Genomic DNA, 13609 nt, shown 5'->3' on the forward strand with positions numbered 1-13609 from the left:
TAAAAACATAAATCAAAACAACGAACAATGTTGTTCAGCAACACTGCCAGCAAGCCTGATAATAAATTTTAACGCACTCGGGGTTTTCAATTTCAACCAATCAGCGAGTTGGCAACGATAGTGTTGCCAGATTAATTGTTTTTCTTGCGAAGCACATGAAGAGTCAAACTGACGTAAACAGAGTTGTCAAAAGGGTGGGTAACATATTACGATTTTTTCATTATAGCGTCCGTCTTTATGGCGCGTAAAAAGCTGGATATTCGAGAATTTATAGTTTCACCTTTTACTATGCAACCTTTTCGATCTGCTCGAAAGTATCGCCCTTTACTTTGCGCCTTATTTAAATCTGCTTGACAGTATCGCCCTTTACTATGCGCCTTATTTTCATTTGCTCGACAGTATCGCCCTTTACTATACGCCGTGTTTACGTTATTGTATTGGAATACGCCCTTTGCTTTTAATGTTTATTTTGTTGACAACTTTGATTTCGCCCATTCATCAAGACGAATTCAAGTTTCGCCTTTTACTAACCTAAACAACAAAAAGGGCGTATTTCTCATTTTATTTCGTTTTGATATAAAGTAGATTTCGCCCTTAACAAACATCGTACTTTTTAATAGTTGGAAAAGAGATACATTATTTTTTCGAAGTTTTAAGGTAGATACTCACTTCATACGTTTTCCGTAAAATCTCTATTTGTTTACAGTTTGTTAGATTCGCCCTTATCACGAAGTACTCCGGAAATATTCAGTTGAACACTCATTATATGTTTTAAACTTGTTTTTTCTTTTGCGATCAGAAATCGGAAGAAGCTGCTGAATACAATCGACCAAAAATGGTTAAAATGTGATAAAAATCGAAGCAACGAGATGCGATGATTTACAGTTTGAAGTAAACAAAAGCAACTTTACACGGATTTACCGGTTTACTAATGTGCGTAGGTGAAAAGTCACTTATCTCTATTCATACCAGGGGTATGACGTTTAATGAGTATCCCGTATCCAAAATCTTAATGCAATATGGCGTCATTTGTTCAGTAAACACTTTGAAAACAATAATTTTTCTCGACCTCAGCGCAGTTCTAACATGAAGATATATTACCGTGTAAATGGTGTTACCAAAATTATTACAATAATAATTGTCATTACTGACAAATTTTGTCGTGTCTTGCTATGTGTCAGAGGTACCGTAACGTCAGTGGTACCGCTATAAAATTTGGTAACGCGACTGTTATATCGTATTTGACGTTTATAGCATAGCCCTGATTCATACGGCCAGGGTCTAATATCTAATAATATTTTAACTTATTTTGATGAGCGTGTGAATGTTTCGTTTTAGACGGAAATATCGATTATGTTGAAATTATAAAACATCCCTAGTGTTCATTTTCCGTTTCAAAGTTGTGCACATAAATGTAGTTCGTCAAGTGAAAATTTTTATTATCAAGTACATACATGTTTTATTAATATTTGACCAAAATGACGTTTCACATGGGAAGAAGTTGTCCTTCTGAAACAGTTTCTATAAAAGAACAGATTACACAATACCAACGGTATTTCAAATATGAAGAAAATTTTAAGTAAATATGATACCTATATATTTTTTTGCAGTAAACACAATAAAAATCCGATAATAATCATCGATTTGATGTACTTTGATCAACTTGGTGGTTATTTGCACCGAAATAATACCGCTGGTAAGATGCGTGACCTCTGTGGAATCTCCCGACTCCGGATTAAGGAATTAGAAGAATTTGTTGCGAAATTAAAAAAATTTGGGGCGGAGCTAATATTCATAACCAATGGTGCTTACATGGATATCAGTGGTCAAACCGTACCGGATGAAGACGACTCTAAGAATAGCAGTAAGGATTGGCGCTACGTACTTCAGATGAATATCATAGATCGTTTAGGGCTTGCTCATTATAGCCATGTAGCATCCGATGCCAAGTTTATTCCAATCGAACGGGTCTGGACAGAATCGATTTGTAAGATTGCGAGAAAATCGGGAAAAGTCTTGTGGGCTTGGGATAATTCGCGACACCAAGAAATTGCCAAATACGCCTGTGTGCACCAAGCTATGGCAATTATTTCGAAAAATTTTGTTTTGTTACTGTACAGTGGAATAGAGTTTCCAAAGTACAAGTTATGGTCGATGGCCGATTGTTCAACGACGAATATGGAAATTGCCGAGTTTGATCCGCTGGTTGTTCGGCGAACTCTGCGACTATCCTCCAAACAGACACGTGTGTTGGCTGCATTATACGGTTGGTATAATGAAAGTCCCACATTCTATGATTTTCTGGAGCGCATCAAAGTGCTAAACTGTCCCCAGACACTTTTTCGAGATATCACCGCCTATGTTAAAAAGACTGCCGCTAATCTTCAAGAGATGGATTATCTAAAAATCGCTCGTGACTTATTCGGTGAACAAAAATACATTGATAAATTCGCTGACTTCAAGGCCGTTTGTAATGGATACAATATTGTGAGTATTTCAATTGATAATGACTTGTAGTCTGCTCGTAAAGTTATAAATCTTTTGTTATTTGGTAGGACTCGATTGTTCTTTCTAGTGAACAGAACAACGATTCGGTTAGCGTTCAATTGAAAAGGCAGGATTCCTTCAATTACGATATCTATCATGGAATAGCATTCACTTGCTCGATTACTTTCGTCGATTATCGCTACTGGCAAGACCACGGAATAGATCTGTACGAAATATTTGTTTCCTTTTATGAACGTGTTTGTGGTGTAGTTTTACAGCACAAAAAGGACCGCTCGCTAGTTCGACATGTTAACGTCAAGCGTAACCACATGGAACCCTACCAGACTGTAGAGCTGAAACCGGAATATCCGACGGATTTGATTATTCCTTCCTTAGATTACATGTTTTCGCTTGCGGGTCAAGCATTGATCGTTATTCCTGACTTCAACGTTTGTTTACTGGAATTTGTCATCGGGATGCAACTGGATAGGATTGCACTGGGCTTTTTCATTAGGACCGACCAACGATCCTACTTCCAAGATAGTGTTACATTAGCATTCATGGTGTCTGTTAGTATAATCCAACGAAAACTAAAACAGTTCCGATTCTTTCTGGATCGTGATGTGATGTTTTGGATTTTTATTTCAGCTGCATATGATCGACAGAATTGAAGCGGATATATTTTTGATAGCCATACACAAATGTCGTTGCGATTCGGAGGATGAGGTCCCGTTGCCGGAGAATTTGCACCTTCGAGCACTTCATTTGTATTTCACCTATGTCAAAATGCGTACGTTAATCAAGCACAGTTTTTATTGTGCCGGTTTGGATGATTCATTCATGGTATGATTTCTTGAATGGTATAGAGCATTTTCAGCTTAAAACGCAGCAAAAATGAGGATTGTCAATTTTGTTATCGTACAAGTTTGGGCTAAAAATTGTATATTTTCAACAGCTGTAACATTTATTTCGTCATTTGATGTCATTTTGCTATTTTTTGTATCTATAACAATTGTACAAAAATCTGTACGCACTTTTGTACTCACTAAAAAACTTTTGGGATAAATTCAAATATTAGTTCTTCTATGAAACTAAGTTTTGAAATATTTTGAGTTTTCATTAAAACTTGGTGGCCCTGATTCATTTAACAGCTTATTCGTTGAGAGTTCCGAGATTCATCGTACCATTTTGTGCGAAAACAAGGAATAAAATCCTCATTTACTGTAAGGCATGAAAATGCTCCATGATAAGATTTTTGTAACAAATTCTATTTTTCAGGATGAAAGTTATCTGGATGGAGCTGTTTTTCAAAACATGTTTCAAAAGTATTCTGTGGAAGGTAGCACTGCGGAGTTTAATAAGGACGTCAGTAAAATCACTCGTTATCGTTTACATTGATTGTTGTATATCCAGTTGAAGACTATTACGCTCTCGAGTTGCGTAAGTACCATGTGAAGTTATTTTTTGCATTTATCTGACATTTGGATTTATATGTTATTCAATTAAATCTTGTATAATGAACCTGCTTTTAATAATTTTGATGACTTGATTTAAAACATTTTCACCCGAATTCGTTGTAGAACGTAAAATTTTACAAGATTCGACTCTTTTTGTTGCCTTGTTTGTTGTTACTACGTTGCATCTTTTTATTTTTGGTAAATATTATACCACCTAAGCTTGAATCAGAAAACAATTCAATAATCAGATGACAAAGGCGCGTGGTTACACGTAAGGTGGAAAATTGCTTGAACTACCCCTGTGATTCTGTGCCAAAGTTTGCTAAAGACTTTCACGACGTGGAACCGCCTAACTCAATTTTTGGGCATGATGTAAGAGCGACCAATATTATAGACAGGCTAACAGCCGAATTCTTTCATTAAAGACAAAAAAAAAATCCGTTGTATGTAGATTCTAGATTTCTCTAGATACTGTATATTGTATTCATGTCAACACTGTTTAAATTGGTTTTACTTTTTTTCCTATGCTTGGGATGGCATCATGAAATATGTTTGTTGAATTTATTCTATTTGTTTCCGAAATCTTACCTACAAAATATACGCTTTTCCTGACATAAATAATTACTTAACTCAGAAAAAAACAATCTTGTTGTAAAAATTATTAAATAATCAAATTGTACACAATTAGCTCACAGTTTCTTTTTTCTTTCTCTTCAACATATTGGCGAACTTCTATAATGCTTAATAGAAATAAAAAAAGTTTTGCTTCATTATTTTGGCTTTGGCTGAGAGTTGAGTTTTCGAGTTTGGAGAGAATAGAGTGTACCTTCGTATGTTTTCTACTGCTTACTCCTAATTTAGCCTAAAAGCTCCTCGTTATACTTTCTACAAATAAATATTTTATAAATATGATGATAATGGAACTAAACTAGAGTCAGGGAACTTTGATATTTGAAGCATAATACAACCTGCATGTCTCTCATTCTCTTTCACTATCTAATGCATGTGAAGTTAATTGTATATTAGTTTTATTCAATCCTGTTAATTTTTTTCCTCCTTTCATTAGGATTGCATCTATCGGCGTAAGTTTTGGTTTTCTATTTCTTGGAATCGTATTTTCTACATACTCTACAAAAACACACTCGTTTTGTTTGTCGCGATGAATAATACTATCGTTGTCTGTCTGGGGTTTTCATTGCCTGTCCATTGGTTTGAACTGGGCCGAAGCCCAGTTGTTAAATGCAAGAATCGGTCCATTTTTGCCCTTCGGGTCAATCGGACAGTAAACAGATCACGAACAAGCACACTCGGTGACGCGCATGTCGCTCCAGGTGGACACCTGTAATCGTTGAGGATTTTTTGGGTCGGCATGCAGGAAATCGACGTGATCCAATCGGGACGGCGCACAGCACGGCTTCGGGACGTCATACTTGAAATGTTCGTGCAGCAGACTTTGTATTAGGGCGTGATGACTAGCGGAATTGAATTTCAACGGACAGCGACCTCGACAGAAGCCAGCGTCGAATATTTTCGGTTGAATGATAAAGTCGTAGCCATCGATATCTCGAAAGTCTACCAGTAACGGATGCCGGCAGCAGCGTTTGTTGTTTGGCGTACACGATGTCGACTTAGGTGGGGATAGGTAATCACGCATGATTGGGCGGTAGCGCCGTACCTTGGATCGCTTTTCGCGCTGGACCAGTTTTCCTACTACATTGAGCACCGGTGTTTCGTCGTAGCTTCCGAAAAAGGGGGAAGAATCGTGAATCACGAAGATATTGTTGCTGTAACAATTTTCGCAGTAGATTTCCAGTCCGAGATTCTTGCGGGTACCGTCAAGCCACGTGCGGACTGCTTCGTCCAGCGGTAGCTGGTACCACTTTTTATCGTTGAGAGCAATTTCCGATACGTGGATGGATTTCGATGTTAATAGATGTCGTTCGTAGGGTTCTACCAGTTGGTAGATATGTAACGTAATACTTTTGCCAGAAATGTGACCGGTAGCAGTTCTCGAGCTGCTGCCTTCGTCGACGCCATTCTGGTTGTTGTGTTTGAATTTGACTCGCCCCTTGCGTCGGCCGTGATGTGAGGGATGCTGCTGCCTTAGGTCCTCATTGACCGCCGGCGACGGTGTCAGATGTTGCTGTTGTTGATGTTTACTATAGCCATTTGCGCTACGTTCGCTATTTTGCCTTCTGGTTAACATTATGTTTAGTGACGATTCTTCGATGTTTTCTGGTGAGATTGGGGGCAGCTCCGAGAGGGTCTGATGGTGGCGATGGTGGTGATGCTGGTGCTGATGATGATGATGATGATGGTCCTGCTGTTCGTCGGACGCACCTTTAAAGAACGAAGGCGAGTCGAGCTCTGCGAGTTCACCGGTGCTTCTGTTTCTGGTTGGTATATCAAAGCGGATATAGACCAGGTCGTAGTTGTTGTTCAACGATCGCTTGCGCCTAAGATTCTGGTGATTCAGTTGATGTCCTGAAAGATAAAAAATAAACGAAACAAAGTTAGATTGTTTTGTTTGTGCTCTACGAATCGGGGGTGGAATTTTGTAATAGACAGTAACATGATGTCGCAGTGATACAGAATTGTAGCATTTTATATTCTTTTCATGTGTAAAATAATCGACTGGGTTTAAATGCGAAGTACAAAGCCCTAAAAGGCAACTTCCAAGAATCGGCTACATGGGCCTAAAAATTGTTTAAACGATAATCTCAACAAAACGGGTAGTTTCATCAACACTTGTATTGATCAATTGAGTGAGCAATTTTTATTTTTTTTTTCTTCATAAATAATTTTTAATTTTGATTCAAATTATTTAATAACCAATTCTATTCGAAACGATCATTTAAGGCGTATAATTATTTCACGGGCTCGAGGATGATCGGGATAATCAATCTTCGATTTTTTTCGATGGAATATTTTTTCACTGGGTTTTCAGAGTTGCGTTCATTTACATAGCGCTTTTTTATGCTGAATAATATATTTCCCGAATCCACTTCGCCACAGACTAGTAAAATATACAATGACTATTATACTGCACAGTGGTCAAATAGGACAAACAGTGGAACTTAATTCTATAGAGCTTTTCACCTTCATCCTAGCTTAATAGTGGCTTAGGAACAATTGTTTGTATGACCGACCCATATAATCTCAAATTGTCAAAAGTTATGGAAACTTTACTATATTGAAAATAAAAAAACTAACTTTTTTATTATTTTTTTTAGTTTATGTTTTAGAGATAGAGGAATGGTTTGCTCAGCAAAGTTGAAGAAAATTTAAAAACATTAAACTTTGCTGAACAAACAAAATTCCTATCTTCATTTAGTACAAAGTTATAAAGTTATGAAAGTTACTTAGAATTTAGTTTTTTGTTCTTAACTTCTGTTGGTTGCATTTCACAAGTAAACGTTATTCGGAGGAATTGTTAGGGTATACAAAACACACATTTTTGCCAAAGACTGAACATCTCCAGTACTTTTCCTAACAAAGTTATATCATATTTTAGCTTATTTTTTTTTGATAACTTCAAGAACGTATAGGGTAAAAAGAGGCAAGTCGACCCATGATGTCAATACTTTTCCTTGAAGTTAAGCTGAAGTACTAAAAACGCTTGTAGGTTCCATTAGTCCCAATCCACACATATTAGAGTACGGCGAGCATGTGTTACAGTAGGTTTTCATATATATTAGAAAAACTAGCTTTTTTGTGTGAAGAGATAGAAAAAAGGTTTGTTTGGCAAAGTTTTAGAACATGTAAAAATATGAAACTTGGTTGCATAAACAATATCTTCATTGGGTACAGATTTACAGAGTATTTTATACAAAAGTTAGTTTTTTGTACTTAATATTTGTAGGTCACATTTTACAAGAAAACGTTGTTCTAAAGAAGCATTTGGGCATACAAAATAAGGTTCGCAATCCTGGGAACGATTCCCGGGATTCCCGAGCTCCTCGAAAATTTTCTCATGCAATATTACAATAAAACCAAATATCGTATCAAAACGCGAAACTTACGTCGTAAGAGTGTAAAGCAGCTTCAAAGTGTACTCTATACGAAGCAGATATTTGCTTGAAATGACGATCAATATTTGCTTGCCGTGTAATATCAAATTATTTGTCAAAAATATAAGCTATCTTATTCAGTAAACGAAAAATTAAGCAAATATTTGCTTCGTCTATTGTCTTTTTTCGGTTCACTACTAAGCGGATAGTTGCTTGTTTTTTTTCTTTGTTTATTGACAAAAAATTTTGAAACCTGTAAATTGATAAAAAAAAAACTTGAAACCCGTAGGGTAGTTTGGGGTAATTTGGACCCTCTAAGGAAAACTCCTGTTATTTCGTAACCTGTCTTTTCTATCCCATTAACGTAATGTATTATAGTAATATTGATCTGTTTTCTATATTTCTGCACGAAAAAATCATGATATTGAGGTCAAAAGAACAAAAGAATAACGAAACTAAAAATAATGATTTTCGAACATAAAAAAATCGTTTGGGGTGAAAATGGACAGCTATTGGGGTAATATGGACAGTGTTTGGGGTGATGTGGACAGAGTAGAAAATGTGAGTTTAATAGTATCAATAGTTGCTTATAACACAGTAGAAGGTGGTATTAGGAAAACGGAATGATAACTGCAATTCTTAGGCATTGCACAGTGGTTCCACCATAGGCCAAAATAATTACCCTTTTCCAATTATTCATACTAGAAACTGAGTATGCATTCGTGTGTCGCGCACGCGCGTTTGTGTGTGTGTGCGTGTGTTTTTGTGTGCGTGTGTGCGCGTGTGTGTGCGTGTGTGTGCGCGTGTGTGTATGCGTGTGTATGTGTGTATGTATGTGTGTGTGACTGTGTGTGTATGTGTGTGTCAGTGTATGTGTGATGTAAGTTTCATGAGAATAGGATGATATACCAATTTTTGGCAGCACTTTGAATGTCGCTGTGTCAGGAAATTTCAATCATTTTTATGTTCGAAAATCACAATTTTAAGTTTTACTTTACCTGTAACTCCCTCATTTTTGATCTGATTTTATTATTATTATTATTATTATTATTATTATTATTATTATTATTATTATTATTATTATTATTATTATTATTATTATTATTATTATTATTATTATTATTATTATTATTATTATTATTATTATTATTATTATTATTATTATTATTATTATTATTATTATTATTATTATTATTATTATTATTATTATTATTATTATTATTATTATTATTATTATTATTATTATTATTATTATTATTATTATTATTATTATTATTATTATTATTATTATTATTATTATTATTATTATTATTATTATTATTATTATTATTATTATTATTATTATTATTATTATTATTATTATTATTATTATTATTATTATTATTATTATTATTATTATTATTATTATTATTATTATTATTATTATTATTATTATTATTATTATTATTATTATTATTATTATTATTATTATTATTATTATTATTATTATTATTATTATTATTATTATTATTATTATTATTATTATTATTATTATTATTATTATTATTATTATTATTATTATTATTATTATTATTATTATTATTATTATTATTATTATTATTATTATTATTATTATTATTATTATTATTATTATTATTATTATTATTATTATTATTATTATTATTATTATTATTATTATTATTATTATTATTATTATTATTATTATTATTATTATTATTATTATTATTATTATTATTATTATTATTATTATTATTATTATTATTATTATTATTATTATTATTATTATTATTATTATTATTATTATTATTATTATTATTATTATTATTATTATTATTATTATTATTATTATTATTATTATTATTATTATTATTATTATTATTATTATTATTATTATTATTATTATTATTATTATTATTATTATTATTATTATTATTATTATTATTATTATTATTATTATTATTATTATTATTATTATTATTATTATTATTATTATTATTATTATTATTATTATTATTATTATTATTATTATTATTATTATTATTATTATTATTATTATTATTATTATTATTATTATTATTATTATTATTATTATTATTATTATTATTATTATTATTATTATTATTATTATTATTATTATTATTATTATTATTATTATTATTATTATTATTATTATTATTATTATTATTATTATTATTATTATTATTATTATTATTATTATTATTATTATTATTATTATTATTATTATTATTATTATTATTATTATTATTATTATTATTATTATTATTATTATTATTATTATTATTATTATTATTATTATTATTATTATTATTATTATTATTATTATTATTATTATTATTATTATTATTATTATTATTATTATTATTATTATTATTATTATTATTATTATTATTATTATTATTATTATTATTATTATTATTATTATTATTATTATTATTATTATTATTATTATTATTATTATTATTATTATTATTATTATTATTATTATTATTATTATTATTATTATTATTATTATTATTATTATTATTATTATTATTATTATTATTATTATTATTATTATTATTATTATTATTATTATTATTATTATTATTATTATTATTATTATTATTATTATTATTATTATTATTATTATTATTATTATTATTATTATTATTATTATTATTATTATTATTATTATTATTATTATTATTATTATTATTATTATTATTATTATTATTATTATTATTATTATTATTATTATTATTATTATTATTATTATTATTATTATTATTATTATTATTATTATTATTATTATTATTATTATTATTATTATTATTATTATTATTATTATTATTATTATTATTATTATTATTATTATTATTATTATTATTATTATTATTATTATTATTATTATTATTATTATTATTATTATTATTATTATTATTATTATTATTATTATTATTATTATTATTATTATTATTATTATTATTATTATTATTATTATTATTATTATTATTATTATTATTATTATTATTATTATTATTATTATTATTATTATTATTATTATTATTATTATTATTATTATTATTATTATTATTATTAATTATTTATTGCAAAGTATACTTGTAGAGTAAGGCATTCTCCTTCTTTAATTCTACAATTGGATTGAATGTAACCACATCTTAAATTTTAATTAATTATTTTGAACTCATTAACTCAAGATCCATTGATTTTTACTTTAAAATTTTTAATTCTTTTCTTCTAGCCAATCTACACACCTGCGCATGAACCTCCCTCGTAAATTAGTATTTTTAATGTCGGCTGGGAGCTGGTTCCATAAAGCAATTGCTCGCACGAAAAACGAATCACGATAGTGAGAAGTAATGAATTGTGTCAAAACAAAGCTTCTGGTACGTGTGCTTCTGAAAAACCTGAATTTTTCTGAAAGATAACGGGGACCATGATAGATTATTCTAAATAAAGTAGATATATACCGGGATTTTAGGATGTTGATGTTGGATCATGTTAATTTTGGATCAACAAGTTTCGTTTTGAAGGGAAATTTATGTTATTTTTTTTTTCATTTCCCTACGTTTACAAAAATACAACCAGTTTTTTCAAATCAAGTTTGCCTGAAAGCCAAAAATCATGTATTTCAGAACTCATGTGTAGCGTACAGTCTTGTGAAACAGTTCGGAATGATCGGATAATCAACAGCCCATGGGAAATTAACCGTATTTTTCAAATTTTCGGGTCCCGGTTTGCATATCGTCGTTCCAAATCCGTTAATCCCGAATCCGCGAAACGGGAAAATATATAACGAATGTACTTTGAGGTACAATTTCTTATTTTCCCTTGAAAGGCCTATCAAATTCCTTAAATTTTCCATTAAATCTTTTAATCGGTCAAACGGCTCAAAAGTTACAATTTTTTAAATATAGCAACATAGTTGAAACTGATTTGTCGGTTGTTACACGTGCGGAGAACATTGAAGATAAGCTCATAGGTCGGAGATCAGCATTATCGATTGTGATCGAACACCAAGATTGTGAGTAACTAAATAGAATAGCATCCGTTTTAGTTTTAATATTAAATCAATTGCAGCTAAAAGCAATTTATGAATGAAGATTTGCTAAAGATTTGGTTACCCGAACAGATCACACTAAGGACCAAACAAAAAAAGTAAGGGTATAAAGTTTTTCGATAAAGAACAAGTATACCAATGTTCAGCATCCATCATCCGAACAAAATATAAATCTGATAATAAGAAAGGTTTAACGGCATTTTAGGTGAATAACATTTTTTGACATCAGAAATGAGTTCAGCCTCCAAAAAATGGCATTATACGTCATTTTCTATCATTTTAGAAAAAAATTTAGGTTTTTTTCAACTTTTGTTCAGAAACCCGCCACTGTGCGAGGTATTGAAAACACTTTTCGTACAGATAAATTATCCCGGGTTGCCTGCAGTACTTTTCACAGTTCATCCTTTGTACACCGCCGTCTATCCGTCCGTTTTTATATGCCCGCGGCATCAGTCCGGCAAAAGAATTTACTTCAAACTCACCTGACCATATAACCCCAAAAAAACTGTCCATTTTACCCCAAACAAGAGGCCTTTCTAAAAACTCAATTTCTTCCACTATTTTCGATCAAACTTATCGCAATCTTTCATTAAAATGTAGTCTTTTACTAGACAAACACGGCTGCAAAGCTGATTAGACTGAAAACATTGAAGAAGTTCTCAAAAAAAACCTTAAATACACGAGCGTAAAACCTACAGCAACATCAACTTTTGATGTTTTCTTTGTTTACATAGGCACTGCGGTGCACCTGTCACAGCAAACCATGAAATTTTTATGTTAATTAGGGTTTAGTAGTCCAAGGAAAGGATGTAGTAGTATATGAAACCCAAAAAAGTAATACTTTTCAAGATAAAGCACCTGTCCATTTCACCCCAGGGGTCCAAATTACCCCAAACTACCCTAAATCAATGCGAAATAAATAACAAAATAATACTCAGGTCGTGGCAATTTTACATTATTTACGTGACATTAAAATGCTCTAAAACCTGCCTGCCTAACACCCAGCTTGATCTTCAACAAACTAAAAATATTGGAAATTTCAGTTTCTAATGAAATGTAGCAAGAGCTGAAATCGGTGATTCAGAAGTATTATAGAAATCAGACACCAGCGGTGATTCAGCGAACTTAAGCAAAGTTTTACAGAAGGAATTTACATTATTTGGTCTTGACGAAAAATTGTCAGCGGATCTGAAGCGATTGTTCGATGACATAAAAACCCTGGAACCTACTCTTCTGCTAACATTTGCGACAAAAATCGATCATGAATTTCTGGAGTGACTTGAATAAGTTTTGTTTTTTAATTCGTTTTTCATGCGAACTGATAATGAAATTGTAAACAATTGTTTGATACCTTTCATTAATAAAGTTTTGAAAAACCCGATACAGTTTTAGTTTTCCGCAAAGTCAAACTATATTTTTCCCGATTTTTTTCCCGATATTTATTAGACATTAGACAAGTTAAGACAAATTATGCATTGACAAATAATTAACGCGAAACCTTAAAGAATCAGTGTTAAATGTTTAAGAAACGAAAAACGGCAGACTAGTGTGTAAGTTTAAAGCTTTGTGTTGTT

General features: G+C 30.6%; 2 protein-coding genes across 3 annotated transcripts in view; one reads left to right on the forward strand and one right to left on the reverse strand.

The window, feature by feature from the left end:
- The first annotated feature begins 1398 nt into the window (after positions 1–1398).
- On the forward strand, positions 1399–11635 carry LOC129723746 (uncharacterized). Of its 2 annotated transcripts, XR_008727806.1 has the most exons (7): positions 1399–1552; positions 1611–2487; positions 2556–3056; positions 3136–3330; positions 3766–3927; positions 11217–11361; positions 11611–11635. XR_008727806.1 is itself a non-coding variant. In XM_055678149.1 (6 exons), exons 1-5 carry the CDS (start codon positions 1479–1481, stop codon positions 3883–3885), a joined length of 1767 nt encoding a protein of 588 aa, XP_055534124.1. In that variant the 5' UTR covers positions 1399–1478; the 3' UTR covers positions 3886–3927; positions 11217–11387. The 2 variants fall into 2 exon arrangements, 1 of the variants encoding a protein (XP_055534124.1); XM_055678149.1 differs by lacking the exon at positions 11611–11635 and having other exon boundaries at positions 11217–11387.
- LOC129723745 (uncharacterized) overlaps positions 4030–13609 on the reverse strand; it is a 94349-nt gene continuing 84769 nt past the window's right edge. Inside the window, exon 3 of the mRNA XM_055678148.1 lies at positions 4030–6428. Within this exon, the coding sequence (XP_055534123.1) occupies positions 5236–6428 (1193 nt within the window). The 3' untranslated portion in view covers positions 4030–5235. The remainder of the gene's footprint in view (positions 6429–13609) is intronic.

Source organism: Wyeomyia smithii, chromosome 2, assembly GCF_029784165.1.
Source record: "Wyeomyia smithii strain HCP4-BCI-WySm-NY-G18 chromosome 2, ASM2978416v1, whole genome shotgun sequence".
Lineage (NCBI taxonomy): Eukaryota > Metazoa > Arthropoda > Insecta > Diptera > Culicidae > Wyeomyia > Wyeomyia smithii.